The sequence below is a fragment of the Bos taurus genome, chromosome 24 (genome assembly GCF_002263795.3).
Source record: "Bos taurus isolate L1 Dominette 01449 registration number 42190680 breed Hereford chromosome 24, ARS-UCD2.0, whole genome shotgun sequence".
In the NCBI taxonomy this organism is placed as follows: Eukaryota; Metazoa; Chordata; class Mammalia; order Artiodactyla; family Bovidae; genus Bos; species Bos taurus.
The window spans coordinates 34,745,792-34,770,620 of NC_037351.1; the positions used below are offsets into that span (position 1 = coordinate 34,745,792).

At 40.1% G+C, this 24,829-nt stretch overlaps 1 protein-coding gene, 1 non-coding gene and 1 pseudogene across 16 annotated transcripts in view; 2 read left to right on the forward strand and 1 right to left on the reverse strand.

Moving 5' to 3' along the window:
- GREB1L (GREB1 like retinoic acid receptor coactivator) overlaps nt 1-24,829 on the reverse strand; it is a 244,054-nt gene that overhangs the window by 70,936 nt on the left and 148,289 nt on the right. For all 15 annotated transcript variants that reach the window (XM_024984515.2, XM_024984514.2, XM_024984517.2 and 12 more), the window contains 2 exons: nt 19,601-19,777; nt 17,416-17,538 (listed from right to left, as the gene is read on the reverse strand). In XM_024984515.2, coding sequence (XP_024840283.1) covers nt 17,416-17,538; nt 19,601-19,777 — 300 coding nt within the window. The remainder of the gene's footprint in view (nt 1-17,415; nt 17,539-19,600; nt 19,778-24,829) is intronic.
- LOC112444245 (U6 spliceosomal RNA) lies at nt 3,219-3,324 on the forward strand. The gene has a single exon (XR_003032498.1). It is a non-coding gene; the product is annotated as a U6 spliceosomal RNA (small nuclear RNA).
- Nucleotides 8,454-8,623, forward strand: LOC112444225 (uncharacterized; annotated as a pseudogene).

The following is a 24,829-nucleotide window of genomic DNA, read 5'->3' on the forward strand; positions in this document are numbered from 1 at the left end:
ACCATGGAGTGATTTTAATGCCTACAGGAAGAATAGAAGCCAGCAACTGCACACACAACATTATAAAGTCTCAGAAAACTGAAGACAGCTCAAGTTTTTCAGGTATTAACAGAGGACCGTACAGGACAGGAGTCCCAGGTAACTATCCCATGCCACTACACAGGTTGGTCATTATGTTTCAGGCCACAAATATATTGTTTGGTGCAAGATTTGTTGCTTCCTAGTTTACACTTAGAATTTTAGCATATTTCTAACAGTCCAGGTAAGCATACAGGTGAAATCTGGTTAATAAATTTTAAGTGGTGGTAATTTTTTCAAGTCAGTGAATTCAGATAAGCACAGACCATCAGGTACAAAATGAATGTACAGAAATATGCACAAGAATAAAGAAACTGACTAATAAAAGCTCTTCCTTACACCATATATAGAAATTAACCAGAAATGGATTATAGATCTAAATGTAAGATAAGAGCTAAAACTATAACACTCTTAGAAGAAAACACAGGAGTAAATCTTCATGGTCTTGGCTGAGGCAGTCATTTTTAAATGTGACACCAAAAGTGCAAGCAACAAAAGAAAAAATAGATGAACTGGACTCCATCAGGATACAATAATGTTGCGCTTCAAGAGACACCATGGAGAGACCATTGAGAGACACCACCAAGAGAACCAAGAGACAACTCAGGGGAAATATTTGCAACTCATATATGGTAAAGGACTTGTATCTAGAATGTATAAAGAACTCTTACAATTCAATAATAGAGAGACAAATAACCCAAGTAAAAAATGGGCAAGTTGTTTGGAATAGACCTTTCTCCAAAAGAGGATACACAGGTAGCCAATTAGCACATGAAAACATTCTCAATATGATTAGTCATTGGAAAAACACAAGTCAAAACCATACTCCCAACATACAGTAGGATGGCTAAAACAAAGTAAAACACAACACAGCAAAACAGTGTTAAGTATTGACAAGGATATGGAGAAACTGGAACCTTCACACGTTGCTGGGAGGAATGTAATATGGTACAGCCACTTTGGAAAATAGTTCCTCAGGGACTTCCCTGGTGGTCCAGTGGCTAAGCCTCCATGCTCCCAAGGGCAGGGGACCTGTGTTCGATCCCTGGTCAGGGAGTTAGATCCCACATGCTGCAACTAAGAGTTCACACACTGCAACTAAAGATCCTGTATGCCACAACTAAGACCCGATGCAGACAAATAAATAAAAATATATACATTTAAAAAAGAAAATAGTTGCTCAGATGGGTATACACAGAGCTATGACTCAGCAATTCCACTCCTAGGTATAAAATGATAGCCAAGTAAAAACATATGCCTGTGCAAAAATCTGTATACAAATGTTCATAGTAGCATTATTTACAACAGCCCCAAAGTAGAAAAACCTAAATGTCCATCAACTCATAAATTGATAAATGAAATGTGGTATATCCATAAAATGGGATGTTATTCAGCAGCAAAAAGAAATGAAATACTGATATACACTATAATGTGGATGCATCTTGAAAACATGATGTCAAGTGAAAGAGGCCAGTCACAAAAGCCACATGTTGTGGGCATATAGTCAGAAAGCAGTTAGGCACTAGATAAGGTCAGAGTGAACATGAATCCTTTTATGTTATTCCCTACTCTTTACCATCTTGCCCATGCTTGTATTCTTGAACTTATCAGGTGTTGGGATATTCAGTGTTTTAACAGTGCTTTTGATCAACTGGGAGCAGCCGCAATGTCCAAAATGCAATAGCCTTTGTGATCTTGCTCAGAGGTGAAGATGAACTGTAGGCCGTTGTGCAGAAACTGTGCTTAGACATTGAGTAAACAGCTGATTACCTGGCCCAATTGTCACCAAGACCCACTTATCTTTACCAGTGAACTTGTAAACATGGGAGCATTTGAAAACTTGGAAAATTCCTTGATCAAGTCACAGCTCTGCTCTCTATGTGGTAGGATTTTATAATTTCCTGTTTCTCCTTTCAGGTCATGAGCTCCTTGATGGCATTCCCAGCTTCTGGCACAAGGTCTGCCACATCATGGCTAAAGAAATAGAGTGACAAAAAAGCCGCAACAACTTCCTTATCCTCTTTATGCAATAGCTCAATCTGTTAGCCCAAGATCACTGGGGGAAAAATTGTTTTTTAAAGGGAGTCATTTAAGTAGCAAGTAGAAAGACTTTGGATTCTGATTTTGTCAATTACTCTTTTTTTTTTTTTTGCCAAATATTAACCTTTTCTGAGATTCTGTTTTGTGATTGGCAAAATGATTCTAAAACCTGCTTCACTGTAGCAATTAACATGTTTAGCAAGTTTCCAGTGTTCATGTATGGCTGTGAGAGTTGGACTGTGAAGAAAGCTGAGCGCCGAAGAATTGATGCTTTTGAACTGTGGTGTTGGAGAAGACTCTTGAGAGTCCCTTGGACTGCAAGGAGATCCAACCAGTCCATTCTGAAGGAGATCAGCCCTGGGTGTTCTTTGGAAGGAATGATGCTAAAGCTGAAACTCCAATACTTTGGCCACCTCGTGCAAAGAGTTGACTCATTGGAAAAGACTCTGATGCTGGGAGGGATTGGGGGCAGGAGGAGAGGGGACGACAGAGGATGAGATGGCTGGATGGCATCACTGACTCGATGGACATGAGTTTGGGTGAACTCTGGGAGTTGGTGATGGACAGGGAGCCCTGGCGTGCTTCAATTCATGGGGTCGCAAAGAGTCGGACACAACTGAGCGACTGAACTGAACTGAGAACACAGCAGATATTCAAGAAATACTTGTCTTGCTCAATCTTATTAAGGGGCTTCCAGATGCTCAAGACTTTAAATCTTTACAAGCCCTCTTTTTGCCCTTGGTACCTGTATTAAACTTAGACCGTACAGACTTCCCTGGTGGTCCAGTCACTAAGATTCTGAAGTCCCAGTGCAGGGGGCCCAGGTTCAATCCTTGATCAGGGAACTAGATCCCACATGTCACTGCAACTAAGACTTGGTGCAGCCAAATAAATATTTAAACATAGACTACATAATTTGCTTCTTTCCTGAGTGTAGTACTCTGAACCTATTTTCACATTCACACTGGCAATTAGAATAATATTCTTTTAATAAGACACAATATTTCCACTAATGCACGCTGAGGCTGCATCATTTATTTATGTCAGTCATATTTTACTTCTGACTTAATGGGACTAGCATTTAATTAAAACACAATCCTTTGCTCATGTCAGCAGCACATATACTAAAGCTGGAATAATACTGAGAAGATTAGAATGGCCCCTCTCAAGGATGACACACAAATTTGCGAAGCATTCCACTTTGGCGCTTTTTAATATCTTCAATGTCTACTTGGCTTCTTGAACATATGAGATATGTTTAATAAGTGTTTTGACGTCCTTTTCTGCTAATTCTGACACCTCTGTCAGTTCCGGGTTGGTTTTGATTGATTAAAGACTCTCCTCAATATTAATCGTGTTTCTCTGCCTCTTTCAACGGGCTTCCCAGGTGGCTCAGAGGTAAAGAATTTTGCCTGCCAATGCAGAAGGTTCTGGTTCCATCCCTAGGTTGGGAAGATCCTCTGGAGGAGAAAATGGCAGCCCACTGCAGTATTGTAAGGCTTCCCTGTCCTTCACCATTTCCCAGAGTTTGTTCAAACTCATGTCCATTGAGTCGGTGATGCCATGCAACCATCTCGTCCTCTGTCATTCCCTTCTCCTCCTGCTTTCAATTTTTCCAAGCATCAGGGTCTTTTCCAATGAGTCGGCTCTTTGCATCAGGTAGCCGAAGTATTGGAGCTTCAGCTTCAGCATCAGTCCTTCCAATGAATATTCAGGACTGATTTCCTTTAGGATTGACTGGTTGGATCTCCTTGCAGTCCAAGGGACTCTCAAGAGTCTTCTCCAGCACCACAGTTCAAAAGCATCAATTCTTCGCTTTATGGTCCAACTCTTACATTCATACATGACTACTGGAGAAACCATAGCTTTGACTATATAGCCTTGAGTAGTTTCCAGATGTGCATGCATCAGCTGACCCTACATTGAACATTTCAGGGAAGTTTTTACACAGTGCTGGGGATCTCTCTGTGCGGCTCTCTGTCTTCTGGTACTTGGCCCAATGAACTTTACCTGCTTTGGTTCCTTCTACTCAATTTAGGGGACCTATTGGGCTCCACCACAGTTCCCCCTCTCTGGATCACAGACTGGAAACTAGCAGGTAAGTGGGGACAATGCTAAGACTCACATTATTTGCTTCCTATTGCTCAGAATCAACGTCGTTTGTTGCCTGAAGGACAGTGTCCTAACAACTGTTTTTCATGTAGTTTTGTCTCCTTTTTCCTGGTTGTTTCAGGTGGTATGATAAACTTAGTCCCTTTTTATGCATTTTGGCCAAAAGTGGATATAGAATTGATCTTTATGGTTTTTTTTTGGGGGGGATGCTTTTTTTAATTGGAGTATAATCGCTTTACAATGTGTAGATTCTGCAGTATGACCAAGTGAATTAGCTACAATATACACATATCCACTCCTTCTTGAGCCTCCCTCGGCCCTCCCCACCCCACCCCTCTAGGTCGTCACAGGCGCCAAGCGGTGCCCCCTGTGCTATACGGCAGTTCCCACTGGCTGTCTATGTCACACACGGTAGTGTATATACGTCAATGCTACTCTCTCAGTTCATCCCAGCCTCTCCTTCCCTGTGTCCACAAGTGCTCTCTACATCTGCGTCTCTATCCTGCCCTGCAAACAGGGTCATTAGTATCATTTTCCTAGATGGCATATATATGTGTTAGTATATGGTATTTGTTTTTCTCTTTCTGACTTACTTCACTGGGCATGATAGACCCTAGGTTCATCCACATCACTACAAATTACCCAATTTTGTTTCTTTTCTTCATGGATTTTCAACCTTAGTCCTCCCCTCTTATCTTCCCATTCCTCTTGCCTTTTACTCTATTCTTGAAATTTGAGGTAATTTATGAATATTATACAGAATTCGAGGTAATATCATCTTTGTATAACCCAGCAACTGCCTAATAAAATTGTCAATAGTGAGCAGAGAAAGTTCAAATTCTGGTTTTGTTACCTTCTAACTAACTGTAACTTAGATGCACATGTGTTAGGTTCTGGTCCTTATCCCTACACAGAATGCTGAAGAAAGATCAGTGAAAACCAGATCTTTCTACTGACCTGTACATTCGACTTCATCCTGAGAATTTTTAGTGCTTAATTATGAAAAGAGGAGAGTGAAAAAGTTGGCTTAAAGCTCAACATTGAGAAAACGAAGATCATGGCATCCGGTCCCATCACTTCATGGGAAATAGATGGGGAAACAGTGGAAACATTGTCAGACTTTATTTTTGGGGGCTCCAAAATCACTGCAGAAGGTGACTGCAGCCATGAAATTAAAAGATTCTTACTCCTTGGAAGGAAAGTTATCACCAACCTAGATAGCATATTCAAAAGCAGAGACATTACTTTGTCAATAAAGTTCCATCTAGTCAAAGCTATGGTTTTTCCAGTGGTCATGTATGGATGTGAGAGTTGGACTGTGAAGAAAGCTGAGCGCCGAAGAATTGATGCTTTTGAACTGTGGTATTGGGGAAGACTCTTGAGAGTCCCTGGGACTGCAAGGAGATCCAACCAGTCCATCCTAAAGGAGATCAGTCCTGAGTGTTCTTTGGAAGGAATGATGCTAAAGCTGAAACTCCAGTTACTTTGGCCACCTCATACGAAGAGTTGACTCATTGGAAAAGACTGATGCTGAGAGGGATTTGGGGGCAGGAGGTGAAGAGGACGACAGAGGATGAGATGGCTGGATGGCATCACTGACTCAATGGACGTGGGTTTGAGTGAACTCTGGGAGTTGGTGATGGACAGGGAGGCCTGGCGTGCTGCAGTTTATGGGGTCGCAAAGAGTCAGACATGACTGAGCAACTGAACTGAACTGAACTGAATTATTAAAAATGTAACATAAAGGAAAACTCAGAAATAGAAACAAACATGTTAAAATATCACTTCTTGAAATACCATATGACATCCCTTATATGTGGAATCTAAAAGGAAATGATACAAATTAACTTACCTACAAAACAGAAAGAGACTCACAAACTTAGAAAATGAACTTATGGTTACCAAAGGGAAGGGACAGTTAGGGAGTTTGGGAAGGTCATACACACACTCTTATATTTAAAATGGATAACCGACAGGACCCATTGTATAGCACATGGAACTCTATTCAATGTTATGTGCCAGCCTGGATGGGAGCAGGGTTTAGGAGAGAAGGGATAAATGTACATGTGTGGCTGAGTTCTTTTGCTGTGCATCTGAAACTATCATAACGTTGTTTGTCAATTAATTGGATATACTCCAGTAATTTTTCCATGATATAACAAAAATACCTATAGAGTTTAATATTTTTAAAACAGTAATTTTATTTATGTATTTGTGTTTGGCTGTGCTGGATGGATGTGCTGCATGGGCTTTTCTCCAGTTGCGGTAAGCAGGGGCTACTCTCTAGTTGTGGTGGGTGGGCTTCTCACTGCAGTGGCTTCTCTTGCTGCAGAGCACAGGCTGTAGGGCACACGGGCTTCAGTAGCTGCGGCACGTGGGCTCAGAAGTTGCGGCTCCAGGCTCTAGAGCACAGTCTCAAGAGTTGTAGTGCCTGGGATTAGTTGTTCCATGGCATGTGGGATCTTCCTAGACCAGAGATCAAAACCATGTCTCCTACATTGGCAGGCGGATTTTTTAACACAGCCACCATGGAAGCCCTAATATGTTTTTTTTTTTTAACCTTAATAGGATTATTTCCTATGTGGTTGGACAGTGTCCTAATTTTTTTGACATCTTTGTCCTGTGAATATGCTATGATTTCTTTGTTTCTATATTAAAAGGGTGCTTCTTTTCTGTTCATCTAAAGGATAACTGCAGTGAATATCTTGAGTATCCTTTTAGGTTATTTTCTTGGCTAAGGCCTCTGAAGTGAGATTACTAGAGTAGAGGATATAAATATTTTTAATGGTCTTGTTATATATTGCCAAATTGCTTTCTTAAAAGGTCATACTGAGGCTTCCCTGGTGGCTCAGTAGTAAAAAATCCACCCGCCAATGGAAGAGACATGGGTTTGATCCCTGGGTCGGGAAGATCACACTTGCCTCAGAGCTAAGCCCATGCGACACAGCTATTGAGCCTGTGCTCTAGAGCCTGGCAGCTGCAACTGCTGAAAGCCTGTGAGCCCCAGAGCCCGTGCTCTGAAATAAGAGAAGCCACTGAAATGAGAAGCCTGTGCACCACAGCTAGACAGTTATCCCCATTCTCCGAAATAAGAGAAAAGCCCTCTCAGCAACAAAGATGGAGCACAGCCACAAAAAAAATTATACATTAAAAAAAGAAGTCATATTTCTGTCTACCTCCATCAGCCTGAGATTGTCAGTCTTATTATATGCTTGCCAGCACTGTATATTATCACTTAAGATGGGATATTGTGGTTAATATAACTGATGAATGACTTTTCATTGTCATGACTTGCAGTTTCTTTATTTCTACAAAGTGTACCATTCCTCCTTGTACTTGCTAAAGAGTTGCATTTTCTCTTTTGTGAGCAGGAGTCTCAAAATCACTACGGCCCTGTCTCAGAGAAGTTTGGTCATTGACTTTCTTCACTCTCCCTCCCCATTCACTCTTTGGATGTTTATTGAGAAGCATTTCCTCTTCAGATATTTACTGAGCCGCTTCAGCAGGCCAGATATGATGCCAGGCTCTGGGGATAGAATAGGGGAAGAAGGCAAAGACACAATCCCTGCCCATGGAATCCCTGCCCATGGAAAAGCCTATGTGTTCCTGGTATCTAGTTAGGAGTGGGCAGATCTGCCAGCCCAAGGATTCCACCACATGTGGAAAAGGGAAATTGTGTTTTGGTACAGGGATAATTTGAATATTCATGAGGAACTAAGCTTAGAAAAACCTGCTAGAGGAACTTTGCTTAGTCTGACCTTAAGGAAGTTTAGTGGCTAACGGACAAATCGAAAGAGGAGAGGTACACTTAAATGATACAGCACTTTCGGTCTCTACATTTAAGATATCTACAATATCTCCTTAAAGCTTGACACTTCTGCTTGCTGCATTTAGATTCTTCAGCGACCCGGAATTGATTTTTGTGGATAGAGGACAATAGGGGTCCAGTTTCATTTTTTTTTTCCACATGGGATACCCAACTTCTGAGCATCATTTGTTGAAGGGAAAGGTTCTGCTGATCTGCAAGTCACTCTGTTAAGTAGGAAACACCCAAATGTCCTAGGAATCTGTTTGGGGACTTTCTAATCTGTTTTGCTGCTCTCTGTCTATCCCTGCACCAACTCCATGCTGTCTTTATTAGGGAAGCTTCATGAGCGTGATATACGACGATAGGCCAGTCCTTTCATTTCTTATTGTTCTGACTGCTTTAATACCGAAGCATAATCACTTCTCAGCCTTTGGGCTAAGATTAAGTGTAGTATCTGTCCTTATCAGTTTAATACACAAGCATAAGACAGTAAGGGGTTTACATTACTTTGAGCCATCAGTTGCTCATCTAGAGGAAAACCCCGTTGCATGGACTGTACCTTCGTCTCCAATAACAGGGCTAACTTCTCCACTGGGCAAGAGAAGGCACAGTGCCTCAGGTCCATTAACACTTTTAGGCATTCATGAACATATTTTAATTTCTTTTAAAATTAGAAGAAAAAGATGAACTTTTGGTCAAAGAAAGCGTCTTAACATTTAATGTTAATATATTCATCTTTGGGGCTTCCTAGGTGGCGCTAGTGGTAAAGAACCCACCTGCCAATGCAGGAGACATAAGAGACGCAATTCGATCCCTGGGTCGTGAAGATTCCCCTGGAGGATGACATGGCAACCCACTCCAGAATTCTTGCCTGAAGAATTCCATGGACAGAGGAGCCTGGCGGGCTACAGTCCACAGGGTCTCAAAGAGTCGGATACAACTGAAGTGACTTGACACATACATGGCATGCATGCATATTCATCTTTATATTAATACCAATGCAGCCATAAAATGGAACTTTAAATACTTAAGGCAAATGTATCCAGGGCCTAAGACAGTCATAGACTCATATCAGGTCCTACCTAATAGCATCTTCTTAAAAATGACACTATCAGTCCCAGGGGCAGAGCTTAGGTGGCCCATCTCCATCCCAGCTGACAAGCTAATTTTTCCTTCTAATGGTAGATGAGCATACCATCTTCAGTTGGAAAAAGAGTACACACGAGCAAATTAACAATCCCACAAATGCTAATTTAAATAAAAATGGAATTCAAAAATATTTATTTCCAGGCATCTGCCAGGTACTAGGGTGTTCAGTTCAGTTCAGTTCAGTAGCTCAGTCGTGTCTGACTCTTTGTGACCCCATGAATCGCAACACACTAGGCCTCCCTGTCCATCACCAACTCCTGGAGTTCACTCAAATCCACATCCATCTAGTCAGTGATGCCATCCAGCCATCTCATCCTCTGTCGTCCCCTTCTCCTCCTGCCCCCAATCCCTCCCAGCATCAGAGTCTTTTCCAATGAGTCAACTCTTCGCATGAGGTGGCCAAAGTACTGGAGTTTCAGCTTTAGCATCATTCCTTCCAAAGAAATCCCAGGGCTGATCTCCTTCAGAATGGACTGGTTGGATCTCCTTGCAGTCCAAGGGACTCTCAAGAGTCTTCTCCAAAACCACAGATAAAATGAGCCTACAGTTTCTAGCATATAAGAAAATATAGATGAGGACTTCTCTGGTGGCCCAGTGGTTAAGATCCACCTTCCAATGCAGAGGACATGGGTTCCATCTCTGGTCCAGGAAGACTCCACATGCCACAGAGCAACTAAGCCCATGCACCACAACTCCCACGCTCCGCAACAAGAGAAGCCATTGCAGTGAGAAGCCCACACACCACAACTAGAGAGTAGCCCCCACTCACCACAACTAGAAAAAGCCCTCTTGCAGTAACGAAGACCCAGCGTAAGCCAAAAATACATAAATAAAAATTATTTTAAAAACAATTTAGATGGTTAATAATCATAATTGGGAGAATGGCACACAGTTCAGTTCAGTTTAGTTGCTCAGTACTTCCAACTCTGTGACCCCATGGATGGCTACACACCAGGCTTCCCTGTCCATCACCAACTCCCAGAGTCTACTCACACTCATGTCCATCACATCAATGATGCCATCCAACCATCTCATCCTCTGTCATCCCCTTCTCCTCCCACCTTCAATCTTTCCCAGTATCAGGGTCTTTTCCAATGAGTCCGTTCTTCCCAACAGGTGGCCAAAGTATTGGAGTTTCAGCTTCAGCATCAGTCCTTCCAATGAATATTCAGGACTGATTTCCTGTAGGATTGACTGGTTGGAACTCCTTGCAGTCCAAGGGACTCTCGAGAGTCTTCTCCAACATCACAGTTCAAAAGCATCAATTCTTCCGCGCTCAGATTTCTTTATACTCCAACTCTCACATCCATACATGACTACTGGAAAAACCATAGCTTTGACTAGACGGACCTTTGTTGGCAAAACAATGTCTCTGATTTTTAATATGCTGTCTAGGTTGCTCATAGCTTTTCTTACAAGGAGTAAGCATCTTTTAATTTCATGGCTGTAGTCACTATCTGCAGTGATTTCAGATCAGATCAGATCAGTCGCTCAGTCGTGTCTGACTCTTTGCAACCCCATGAATCGCAGCACGCCAGGCCTCCCTGTCCATCACCAACTCCCAGAGTTCACTGAGACTCACATCCATCGAGTCAGTGATGCCATCCAGCCATCTCATCCTCTGTCGTCCCCTTCTCCTCTTGCCCCCAATCCCTCCCAGCATCAGAGTCTTTTCCAATGAGTCAACTCTTCGCATGAGGTGGCCAAAGTACTGGAGTTTCAGCTTTAGCATCAGTCCTTCCAAAGAAATCCCAGGGCTGATCTCCTTGAGAATGGACTGGTTGGATCTCCTTGCAGTCCAAGGGACTCTCAAGAGTCTTCTCCAACACCACAGTTCAAAAGCATCAATTCTTCAGCGCTCAGCCTTCTTCACAGTCCAACTCTCACATCCATACACGACCACAGGAAAAACCATAGCCTTGACTAGACGAACCTTTGTTGGCAAAGTAATGTCTCTGCCTTTGAATATGCTATCTAGGTTGGTCATAACTTTCCTTCCAAGGAGTAAGCATCTTTTAATTTCATGGCTGCAGTCACCATCTGCAGTGATTTTGGAGCCCAGAAAAATAAAGTCTGTCACTGTTTCCACTGTTTCCCCATCTATTTCCCATGAAGTGATGGGACTGGATGCCATGATCTTCGTTTTCTGAATGTTGAGCTTTAAGCCAACTTTTTCACTCTCCACTTTCACTTTCATCAAGAGGCTTTTGAGTTCCTCTTCACTTTCTGCCATAAGGGTGGTGTCATCTGCATATCTGAGGTTATTGATATTTCTCCTGGCAATCTTGATTCCAGCTTGTGCTTCTTCCAGCCCAGCGTTTCTCATGATGTACTCTGCATAGAAGTTAAATAAGCAGGGTGACAATATTCAGCCTTGATATACTCCTTTTCCTATTTGGAACTAGTCTGTTGTTCCATGTCCAGTTCTAACTGTTGCTTCCTGACCTGCATACAGATTTCTCAAGAGGCAGATCAGGTGGTCTGGTATTCCCATCTCTTTCAGAATTTTCCAGTTTATTGTGATCCACACAGTCAAAGGCTTTGGCATAGTCAATAAAACAGAAATAGATGCTTTTCTGGAACTCTCTTGCTTTTTCCATGATCCAGCGGATGTTGGCAATTTGATCTCTGGTTCCTCTGCCTTTTCTAAAACCAGCTTGAACATCAGGAAGTTCACGGTTCACATATTGCTAAAGCCTGGCTTGGAGAATTTTGAGCTTTACTTTACTAGCGTGTGAGATGAGTGCAATTGTGCGGTAGTTTGAGCATTCTTTGGCATTGCCTTTCTTTGGAATTGGAATGAAAACTGACCTTTTCCAGTCCTGTGGCCACTGCTGAGTTTTCCAAATTTGCCAGCATATTGAGTGCAGCACTTTCACAGCATCATCTTTCAGGATTTGGAATAGCTCAACTGGAATTCCATCACCTCCACTAGCTTTGTTCGTAGTGATGCTTTCTAAGGCCTACTTGACTTCACACTCCAGGATGTCTGGCTCTAGGTCAGTGATCACACCATCGTGATTATTAAGGTCGTGAAGATCTTTTTTGTACAGTTCTTCTGTGTATTCTTGACATCTCTTCTTAATATCCTCTGCTTCTACAGTGATTTGGGAGCCCCACAAAATAAAGTCTCTTACTGTTTCCATTGTTTCCCCATCTATTTGCCATGAAGTGATGGGACTGGATGCCATGATCTTAGTTTTCTGAATGTTGAGTTTTAAGCCAACTTTTCCACTCTCCTCTTTCACTTTCATCAAGAGGCTCTTTAGTTCTTCTTCGCTTTCTGCCATAAGGGTGTTATCATCTGCGTATCTGAGATTATTGATATTTCTCCTGGCAATCTTAATTCCAGCTTGTGCTTCATTCAGCCTGGCATTTCACATGATGTACTCTGCATATAAGTTGAATAAGCAGGGTGAAATATGCAGCCTTGACGTACTCCTTTCCCGATTTGGAACCAGTCTGAGTTTCATGTCCACTTCTAACTGTTGCTTCTTGACCTGCATACAGATTTTTCAGGAGGCAGGTCAGGTGGTCTGGTATTTCCATCTCTTTAAGAATTATCCACAGTTTGTTGTGATCCACACAGTGAAAGGCTTTAGCGTAGTCAATAAAGCAAAAGTAGATGTTTTTCTGGGATTCTCTTGCTTTTTCAAGGATCCAGCAGATGTTGGCAATTTTGATCTCTGGTTCCTCTGCCTTTTCTAAATCCAGCTTGAACATCTGGAAGTTCATGGTTCATGTACTGTTGAAGCCTGGCTTGGAGAATTCTGAGCATTACTTTGCTAGTGTGTGAGATGAGTGCAATTGTGCGGTAGTTTGAACATTCTTTGGCATTGCCTTTCTTTGGGATTGGAATGAAAACTGCCCTTTTCCAGTCCTGTGGCCACTGCTGAGTTTTCCAGATTTGCTGACATTGAGTGCAGCACTTTCACAGCATCATCTTTTAGGATTTGAAATAGCTCACCTAGAATTCCATCACCTCCACTAGCTTTGTTTGTAGTGAAGCTTCCTAAGGCCCACTTGACTTTGCATTCCAGGATGTCTGGCTCTAGGTGAGTGATCACACCATTTGTTTTGGCGCACAAGTAGAAGTATAACAGCAAGGCTGAGTTAATCCTTAGTTGCAAAATAGGTATTGTTATTTTCAGTTTTACAAATGAGAAAATCAAGACACAACAACTGAGTGGTCTGCCAAGCCTCAACCAATAAACATCGGGGACAGTATTTGAACACCAGGACTCAGATTCCAAGCCCTGTGCAGTTGACTGTTTGGTCAGAAACAGTGCTCATTCTTTAGAAGACACTCAGTAAATTAGACTGGATTCAACCAAGGGAGAAATGTTGCCACTCCAGATGATTTCACCTTTGTCTTGAGCAGCTTTTTAATCTCCCCTCCCCAGCTTTACTGAGGTATATCTTAACTATCATAAAGCTTACTCAATCCAAGAGGACAGTTCAGTGATTTCTAGTAACTTGACCAAGTGGTGCCACCATCATCATAAACCAGTCTTAGAACATTTCCATCCCCCAACAGGAAATCTCATGCCCACTTTCAGTTAATTTTCATTCCCTCCTTGCCCCAGGCAACCACTAATCTATTTCCTATCTCTAGTAATTTACCTTTTCTGAACATTTCATATAAATGAAACCATATAATACATGGTCTCTTTTGACTAGTTTCTTTCACGTAGCACAGTGTTTTTGAAGTTCATTCATGATATACAATAGCAGGTGTCAGTAGTTTGTTCTTTATCATTGCTGAACAATATTCTATTTTATGGATACACAATGTTGTCTATTCGTTCATGAGTTGATTGACATTTAGCTTGCTTCCAGTTTTCGACTGAATGAACAATGCTGCTATATGAACATTTGTGTGCAAGTTTTTGCAAGAACATGTCTTTATTTCTCCTCGGTAGATGGGGTAATATTAATATTAATATCTCATTACAGTTTTGATTTGCATTTCCCTAATGACTAATGATGTTGAGCATCTTTTCACGTGATTATTAGCTATTTGTATATATTCTCTGAAGAAATGTCTGTTCCAAATCTTTTCCACATGTTTTGATTGGACGGTCATCTTGTTACTGAGTTGTAAGTGTTCTTCATAAATTCTGGTACAAATCTTTTATTAAATATGTGTTTTGCAAGTATCTTTTTCTAGTCTATCACTTGTCTTTTCATTTCCTTAGTATTGTCTTTTGAAGTGTAAAAGCTTTGAATTTTGAGGAGGTCCAGTTTATCAATTTGCCCAGAAATAAATCCTTTTTATTTATAATCAATTGATTATTGATAAGTGAAATTCACTGACAAAAAGACAATCTGTTCAACTGGTGATGCTGGAGCAATTGGATATCCACATATGAACAGGTGAACTTAGATGCTCAACTCACATGACACACAAAAATTAACTCAAAATGACTAATGCAAGAGATAAAACAATAAAACTTTTAGGAAAAAAAAGTATGGAAAATTTTGTGTTAGGCAAAGATTTTTTCCATCTATTCTCCACCCCCACCCCCCCCCACCCCCGCTTTATTTCTGGCTGCACCACACAGCTTCCAGGATCTTATTCTTGAATTCCTGTCCTTATTAAACACAACACACACACATATGTGTGTGTGTGTGTGTGTGTGTGTGTACAATATACGTAGTAACTATGTAGCCACCTTCAGTCAAAACCATAAAATATTTTACCAGGATTGTTGGCTAAAATTTGAATTATCAATGACACAAATATGTTGAAAGAAAATATGCAAAAGATAAAGCAGCAAGCCAGCCAGAACAGAATGTCCAGAGCTCGGCAGTTGGAATGAAAGACAAAGCTGTGTAAATAGTAAATTAATCCCATCTTCAAATACTTTCCTTATTTGTGTGCTTTAGCAAATACTTTGCTAAAATGTGTGCTTACATTTCTGGCTAAGAAATGCTGATTACAGGCAGTCATTGATTACAGATTAAGAAGGCAATCTCCTACAGAGGGTAAATCTCTATCAGCTAAGGAGATGCTGCATATGCTTAATGTTTGAAATGATAATATAGGCTGGTATAAAATTCTTACAGTCTATTACTTTCAAAATACATGGAAAAAAATAATTGTTGAAGACTCCATAAATATTATTTGTCAAGAAGAAAGTTTTAGACACAAAGTTTTACTCTTAAAGGCACCATCTTCTATTAAATTCTCTGGATTGCACCTAAAATTAATAGCTAATTTCATGGTCAAATTACTATTCTCCCCTCAACAAGGGATACACAAGAATATTGACATAGCACTTGGTCACTTGTGTTCACTGTAAGTCAGTTGTGACAACTGAAGGAGCCTTTGCTAAATAAAGCCTGAATCTTGAATTCCTCTATTTGGAACAATTTTCATTTTCAAAATATATTTCTGCATAATTAAAATGTTAATTATCATTTCACTATTTATTATTAACATTTCAGTATCTTTTCATTATTTTCAGGTATGACTAGTTATTGATATATATTCACCTCTCCCTTATGAAAGGTAACATGTTTTATTGCTTTTATCCCTTATTTGAGTGATTTTTAAATCACTGGAGCCAACAATCAAGTACTGGAACCCTGACTTATAGCATCTGACAAGGGTCTGGGAATAAAAACACACGGTAAGTTTCTGTTGGAATGAAGTAAGTATTCACTACTAATGCTGTAGTTTTAAAATTGCATTTCATTAGACCCAAGTTCTAATGGCAGAAAATATACTGCAGAATCAAATTATTAAAATTGTAGGAGGAGACATCATTGTAACGAAAGCTAGTATTTCAGCGCCAAGAGCCAAATGCCAACTTTTTTCTTACTTGAATACCTAGTGACATGATGTTCTCTCATTTATTCTAAATGAGAATTTAGAATATTCTCTTCTCTCTCAAATGACAGGCTTTATATAAATCTCTTGGACAGTTTAAAGGCTAGACTTAAAATCCAGGATGAAATGGTTTTTGCTGAGTCCAGACACATAGCCAGAAATGTCCCCCAATAAAGTCATCTTCATTATCACTGCAGTTGTTACTAATATAGTCTAATAATCACTTCCATCTTGAAAATAAGTGGAAACCATTTACCAGCTCATCAAAATTCCATATACATTTGGAAGAGAAATATCAAGTAGTGCGATGAAGAAAGACAGTCTTTTTTCCAATTTGTTGTGGTTGAGTGAACTCTGGCAGAACACATATGCTATGAGGTTTGTGGGTAAAATAATACTTTCCAAGATACAAGTGAACTGAAAAAAAAATTCACTCATACTTTTGAAATACTTTTCTTCTTGCCTAAGATACAACCTAGGCTGGTTCTGAAAATTTTTCTCAAACACTATCTGCAGGGATCTCTTCAGTCACAGCCCTCAGCCCTTCGGCCACCTAGACACATTAAGTCCTGCTGGAGTATTATCCTGACCAGAGTGCAGGCCTCCTCACTAGAGGAATTCTCAGAAGTTTTAGACTAGTGGCTTATCTGCTCAGTTATCAGATCAGCCATTCTGTTGACCCTGCTCTGATACTGTAAGGTGGCTTCACGTACTAAGATTTTATCTGGTTATTTGTAACCAAGCTGCAATCTTATACTACCTGAAACTAGATCCTAGATCCTTCCATTGTGATCTTCAGTCCTGCTTTGGGATTTTAGTTTGTATCCAGGTTGGTTGGTAATATTCAATATAATGTTGAGCAAGCCTAGTTAGAGCCCTACCCTAGCACTCCAGTCTTCATGAGAATGTCCTCAATAAATGCCACCTCATAGCTATGATGCAAACTTCTCTCATGGCTGTATTTCTACTCACTGCTGCTGCTGCTAAGTCACTTCAGTCGTATCCGACTCTGTGTGACAGCAGCCCACCAGGCTCCCCCGTCCCTGGGATTCTCCAGCCAAGAACACTGGAGTGGGTTGCCATTTCTACTCACTACCTCCTGTCAAACTCCTCTAGACACAGGTCCTAAGCTTGAGCTAAATTCTCTACCAACTGTCAGTTCCTGTCTCCTTGCTTTGCCTGGCATTGGCAGTGCTGTTTGGGATTTGGGGTCCTGGTCACCCACAGACTGACCCATCTCAATGCTGAGTTCTAATTTGAATAGTAACTCAAGTAATACCTCTATTAAAAAAAAAAAAAAAAAACCTCTGTTCAAATCAGCCAATGGTAAGTTTAAAATACCTCGATAAATATACATCTGCTGCTTGAAATTGCAAAAGAAAATAACCTGTACCTGTCTGAATGAATCCTGATTTGTATCCATTTGTTGTGCCGTTTTCTGGGGTCACAGTTGATGACACTGAAGAGTTTGGTTTAATGGAGTGGCAAGTGGTAGAGGATTGTCGGCTTCTACATTCTAGGAAGGATTAGAATCATAGAGAACAATATTCTGTTAAAACAAGTGACGGAGCCACAATCCAAAAAATCTCTAAAATAAACCCCTACTCCTCAAGGAGCAGCCACTTTCTTTAAGAGATCCCCCTTCCCCAGTCCTGACTCCAACAGAATGTCCAAGCTGGTGAACATAATTTGTCTTCCTAGGGCCATATTTGGAAAACAAAGAGATGATTTTGTTCCTTAGAACAGTTTGACTTTTGTTATGCACAGACTAGTTCCCAGGAGAAAAATTACTCATAACCAATATAGTCATGCTAGTTTTACGGGTAAGACTGAGGTTAAATTGTCTATAATTTATAAAAACTCAGTAAGCTTTCAAGCACTAGTTAATCTCCTGTCTAGGACTGATTTCAGTGCAGAATAGTAACCTAGATTTGGAGCCTCTTAGGCTCCCTTCAACCTTAATTGATGTTCAGAAACAGAAGCAAAGAAAAATTTATCAGCAGAAGAGAAAAATTAGAAATTCTCAAATTCTTACTATTCTCAGTTCTTACTAAAAGAAATTGACAGATATTATTCAAAGTATTACTGATTGTGCAACTAAGCTTCATTTTAAATGAGCCAATATTAATTGGGCTTTGGTGTAGTATTTTAATAATACTTTGCATTGATTCAGGTAGATAGCAAATATTGTGACAACCTGTGTGGCTGTAACTTCCAACCAATTTATACTATATGTGGTACCGTATTAGTATTTAAAGGTAGCAGGTGAAAAAGAAATATAAATAGTTGTAAATGACAAAGTTAATTATAGTGGATCCTTTAGAGAGCTTCCAAGTTTATTGGAGACATGCAAAAGGTAGATGAAGTTTTCTGCAATCTTCTATGCTATGACCTTCCTTGAAGAGCTACTATATTTTGGCCAAAAAGGATATCTTCATGTTAGGTATATTGTATGCAAATATGTATTTGACATTATTTACATAAATACAATTCCAAAACAGCAATGGCTATAAGTGTGAGGTTCCAGAAGTCACCCAGGATCATTGTGTCACAAACTATTTCAAAAAGGTAATTCTTTACCAGAAAGATGAATTGTCACTGAGCACTAAATAAGAACTTAAAGATACTTTATGCAACCATAAAATAGTCATCACTCTGTACCAACACAAAGTGTTGTCACTTTGCTGACAAAGGTCCGTATAGTCAAAGTTATGGTTTTTCCAGTAGTCATGTATGGATGTGAGAGTTGGACTATAAAGAAAGCTGAGCGCCAAAGAACTGAAGCTGTTAAACAGTGGTGTTGGAGAAGACTCTTGAGAGTCCCTTGGACAGTAAGGAGATCAAGCCCATCGATTCTAAAAGAAATCAGTCCTGAATATTCACTGCAAGGACTGATGCTGAAGCTGAAGCTCCAATACTTTGGCCACAAGATGCAAAGAGCTGACTCACTGGAAAAGACCCTGAAGCTGGAAAAGATTGAAGGCAAAAGGAAAAGGGGGCGCCAGAAGATGAGATGGTTAGATAGCATCACTGACTCAACAGACATGAATTTGAGCAAATTCTGGGAGATAGTGGAGGAAAGGAAAGCCTGCTGTGCTGCAGTCTATGGGGTTGCAGAGTCGGATACAACTGGAGCGACTGAGCAGGCATGCATGCTAAATGCCAGAAGAGCTAGGAAGAGTCCATTCTCCCCTCTCCCCCCAGAGATGTATTCCACACCCCTAAGAAATACAATGAGAAATTTAAATAGTTTCTGTTAAAAATGAAAAGCAGCAAGTCAAGGTATTTCCCTGGCTGTTCAGTGGTTAAAGATCTGCCTCCACTCCAGAGAGAGTGGGTTCCTTCCCTGATTAGGGAACTAAGATCCCATAGGCTACATGAAGTGGCCAAAAACAAACAAACAACAACAACGAAGCAAGTCCAATAACCTGCCAGAGGCTTTACATTCTGGCATAGTCTTCTGAACTTGGGGTATTTATCTATTCCACACCTGGATTCTGAACCCTGTATGGGTCACAGGTCACTTGTCAATATCCTAACACTCACATTCCCTTCCCACCCCCGGAAGCTGACGCTACCTTTCCAGCAGATAAGAGGTCCCTTCGACAGTACACCCTGGGAGCTTCTGACTAGGTAGTACTTTAAGTGCTTCTGCTTCTTTGGCTGGGTGGTGAGCTTCAAGTTTATGTGGTTGGAAAATTCCGTGAAATACCGAAATCCTCTTTCTCCACAGCCGATACAGTTTCCAGAAAACCCTGAAATGAAGACAAAGTTACTGGTGGCCTTACATGTTGTTATAATACTTAAATTTTATACACAAAAAGGATAGAAATACTCACTCTTTGGCCTGTTAACTTCCTAATTTCAAGGAAATAATTCAAAGGAAAAAAATAGGTGCAAAAAATTTAGCAATTATAACAGTGAAAGATGAAATAATTTTAAAATGCTCTCAAGGGATAATGATTAAGGAAATAGAATGGATAATATCATATGACAGAATTTATATAGGTAACACAAAAATATGAAGAATATTGGACCTAGAGATACCTATTATTTCCTCCTTACATTTCCCTTCTTTTTTAAAAATTTTATTTGTTTTGGCTGCGCTGGGTCTTCGTTGCTGCACAGGCTTTTCTCCAGTTGCGGCAAGCAGGGACTGTGCTCTAGTTGTGGTGCGCAGGCTCCTCATTGCAGTGGTTTCTCTTGTCGTGGAGCACACACGTGTCGTGGAGCACACAGTGGAGCCCGTGGGCTCTGGGCGCACAGGCTTCAGTAGTCACGGCTCCTGGGCTCTAGAGCACAGGCTCAATAGGGTAGCACACAGGCTTAGTCGCTCCAAAGCACGTGGGATCTTCCCAGCTCAGGGATGGAACCCGTGTTTCCTGCACTAGCAGGTGGATTCTTTACCACTGAGGCACCAGGGAAGCCCCATATTTCCTTCTTAATCTTCTGGCCCTGGTTCTCCATCCTACCCACCATGTGGATTTGACTCCATGGCCACAGCTGATTAGACTGTGGACCATTATCTTACACCATCTTGGACAGTCAGTCTCTCTACTGGAATTTTGAAATAAATACAAAGAGAATCAATCAGATGATACGAGACCCTGGATATGGTAAGTTTTGTAAAATTGAACCCAAGTCAGGGCTATGCCAGCTAGGGTGTGGGAGAGAGCCAACTGGAATCGTGAAGAGGAGCTGGTCTCCAGATAGGAGAATACGAACAGAGATGTATAAACTCAGGGCATTGTTCACGTCCCAGTTTCTATGAGATCCAGTTGTACTTTTTGGCACAAGTTTCCTGAGATTCCTATTTCCTCTCTGTTCAAGGAGATCCAACCAGTCCATCCTAAAGGAGATCAATCCTGGGTGTTCATTGGAAGGAACTGATGTTGAAGCTGAAACTCCAATACTTTGGCCACATGATGTGAAGAACTGAGTCATTTGAAAAGACCCTGATGCTGGAAAAGGTTGAAGGTGGGAAAGGGGATGACAGAGGATGAGATAGTTGGATGGCATCACTGACTTAATGGACAGAAGTTTGAGTAAACTCCGGGAGCTGGTGATGGACAAGGAGGCGTGACGTGCTGCAATCCATGGGGTCACAAAGAGTCAGACATGACCGATCGACTTAACTGACTGATACAAGAAGAGAAGAGAAGGACCACAGGATTCAAGACAGACTATCTTATAATGCCCCAATCTCAGAATGCTGACAATCAATTCAGAACACTTAGAAATGGGCAGTCCAACTTATTATTATTTATTCAATGATTATTTGAGCACCTACCTGTATGCCAGGCATTGTGCTAAACACTGGAAAACCAGTGGTGAATGAAAGATAGTCACAACCTCCCATCAGTTACATAATATTAGTAATTCTACATAATTAGTTTATTACCATCACTTATAGAGATATAAATATTAACATAATTTCATAAATTATGTAAAACTTATTCAGAGATGGATTGCATTCAAGAGCATTTAGCTATTTGTCTAATACTTTGCAGTTGTAGGCCAAAAGAATAAAGATGTCAATGGTTGCCTTATTCACCAAATTCCTAAAGTCAACCATCCATCTAACCATTCACCCATCCACGTATCCATGTATCCATCCACTAATCCATGCATTTATCTATCTGTCCATGCATCCATCCAACAAATATCTGTGCTCTGCTATGTGCTGGCACTATTTTGGGTACCAGGTTTTAACACTGAACAAGGAAAACAAAACCACGGCCTCCGTGGACCTTACTTTCTGATGTGATCATTATGCCTTGATGGAAAATTGGCTGACGTATGAGGCAGATGCAACACACTCAAAACACAATAAATAAAAGAATCTTCAGCTGAAATAAAAACAGTGTCAAAAATAGGCTTATCTCAAAGGTCCAAGCCAAGCAGTTCATAAAAGATTAATGCGAGAATTAGAATTAAAAAATTATTGGGGTTAGAGTTTACCTCTTTTCCTCTACCTGTTTCCTGAGGTGAAAAGCAAAAGAGGGTAAGGAGGAAGAAAAGCAATGGATCTGGATAATCTTCAAAGAAGAGAAACTTCCTACTAATGATGAGAATTGGCAATATAAAAGAGTAAGAATGCTATAGTCCATTTTTAAAACTCTGTATGGTTTCTGTATTAACTTTGATTCAAGACAGATTTTATCTGTTCAAAGTTCATGCTGTCACTATCACAAAAAAATAATGTCTCTTACAGCCAAATTACCTTTCTAGTTTTCCTAGCAATCAGATCTTTCAATTCCATGGCAGATGTGGGGCATATGCACCGCCAAGTGGATCAATTTATTTTAAAATCAATTTCCCCATAGTCTTTGGAATCTGCATAATCTATATAAAAATTTAGACAAATTGATATTGGAGTCCACAAGGATTCTAGAATAGTTTAAGTTTTTAAAAAATTTCCCACTAAATCTTTTAAAAATTTTATTTTTATAATTTTTTTTTTTTTTTGCTGTGCCACATGGCTTGTGGGTACTAATTCCCTGACCAGGGATTGAACGTGGGCCCTCGGCATTGAGTGTGTAGAGACCTAACCACTGGACTTCCAGGGAATTCCCCCCACTATATTGTAATGCATACTAAAATCATTCATCTAAGTAAGAAGTGTTAGATGAATATTAACTTTTCCACAATAGAATAATGAACATATAAAAATCTCATTGTGCCCGTTTAAGAGAAAACTTTTACCATTTGTGGCACTATACTTTCACTGGAGTAGTGGTTAATAAAAAATTATTAAGCAAAGTAGCATGTCTATAAGGGTATTTAATAAATATGATAGAATGGCAGAATAATTACCATTTAAAGAGCAAGTATGTGCCAGGCACTGTGCTACTGGGTACCTTATAAACATCACCCCTTTGATCATTATAACCCTGCAGGGTAGGCATTATTGGTTTTTTATATATCAATAAATGGGGAATCTGAGACTTCAAGAAAATAAGTAGCTTGCTCAAGTTTTTAAAGTGCTAAGTAGCAAATCTGGGATTTAAACCCAGTTCTAATTCCAAAGCCTTTGGTTTCATATTCCTGATTATAAAGGATTATAAAATCTATTATTCTGATGGTCTTTTCTGTGTCCTTTCCATGACATTCTGAAAGAATCCTCTAGTCATGAAGAAAAGGCATTGAACAAAAAGGCATTATAAGATATTTTTCTACGCTTGTAATCAGAACCACATATGCACTGTCCCATTTGATAAAACTTTGATGCATTTAAAGTGCTCAAAAGGTTTCCAACAACAAAAAGTTGTTCTTCCAGAACCAACTAGGTTCTTAGCTCTGTGATGGAAAAGACCATGTCTTGTCATTCTTGTGCTCACATATCATAGCCTAATGTGATTTTTTGGAAAAAACACTGTTGAATGAATAAATGAACAAAAGAGTACTTGGATCTTCTTTGCTAATTTAGTCCAATGTACAAACTTTACAGGAGATCCAACCAGTCCATCCTAAAGATCAGTCCTAGGTGTTAATTGGAAGGACTGATGTTGAAGCTGAAACCCCAATACTTTGGCCACCTGATGCGAAGAGCTGACTCATTTGAAGAGACCCTGATGCTGGGAGGGATTGAGGGCAGGAGGAGAAGGGGACGACAGAGGATGAGATGGTTGGATGCCATCACCGACACAATGGACATGAGTTTGGGTGAACTCCAGGAGTTGGTGATGGCAGGGAGGCCTGGCGTGCTGCGGTTCATGGGGTCGAAAAGAGTCGGACATGACTGAGCGACTGAACTGAACAACTTTACCATTAGGTGTCTATATTAAACCATCTGCTCAATTTCACTAAAATAAAAAAATGGATATTAAAAAAATTAAAGCCCATGAAAATGAAAATTATCACTTCTTTTTCTATGAATCAAGAGTAGGATTTGAACTGTAGTTTAAGGAAACTTTACAAAGTATGTGCAGGATCACTTTCTGACTCAAGATATTGATCTATGTACTCCTAGACTTCGCACAGCAAAGGAAACCATACACAAAATGAAAAGACAACCTATGGAATGGGAGAAAATATTTGCAAATGATATCACCACAAATGGGTTAGTATCCAAAATACACAAACAGCTCATACAACTCAGTATCGAAAAACAAACCACTCAATCAAACAGTGGGCAGAAAACATGAATAAACGTTTTTGCAAAGAACACATACATCTGGCTAATAGGCACATGAAGAGATGCTCAACACTGATGGTTATTGGAGAAATGCAAATCAAGACAACAATGATATCATTTCAAACCTGTTAGAATGGCTATCATCAGAAAGTCTACAAATAACAAATGCTGGAAAGCATGTGAAGAGAAGGAAACCCTTGTACCCTTTTGGTGGAAAAGTAAACTGGAGCAGTCATTATGGAAAAGAGTAATAGAGGTTCCTTAAAAAACTTAAACTAGAACTGCTATATAATCCAGTAACTTCAGTGCTGGGTATAAAGCAAAGAATGAAAACACTAAATTGAAAGATACACGCACCTCGAAGTTCATAGCAACGTTGTTTACAATAGCCGAGATATGGAAGCAACGTAAGTATCCATCAACAGACAGATGGATAAAGAATATGTGGTATGTGTATATATATATATATATGTGTGTGTATATATAATACATCATATATATATCCTGTGGCTATATATATATATGATATATATATAACATACAAACGAGTTCCATTCCAAGAGTGTATTCATAAGTCCAAATTATTCAAAAGCCCAACAGTTAGCCTAGGTACCCAACTAACACAGTGGCTATATGGTAGTATACTGTAATAGGTTTATAATACTTTTCA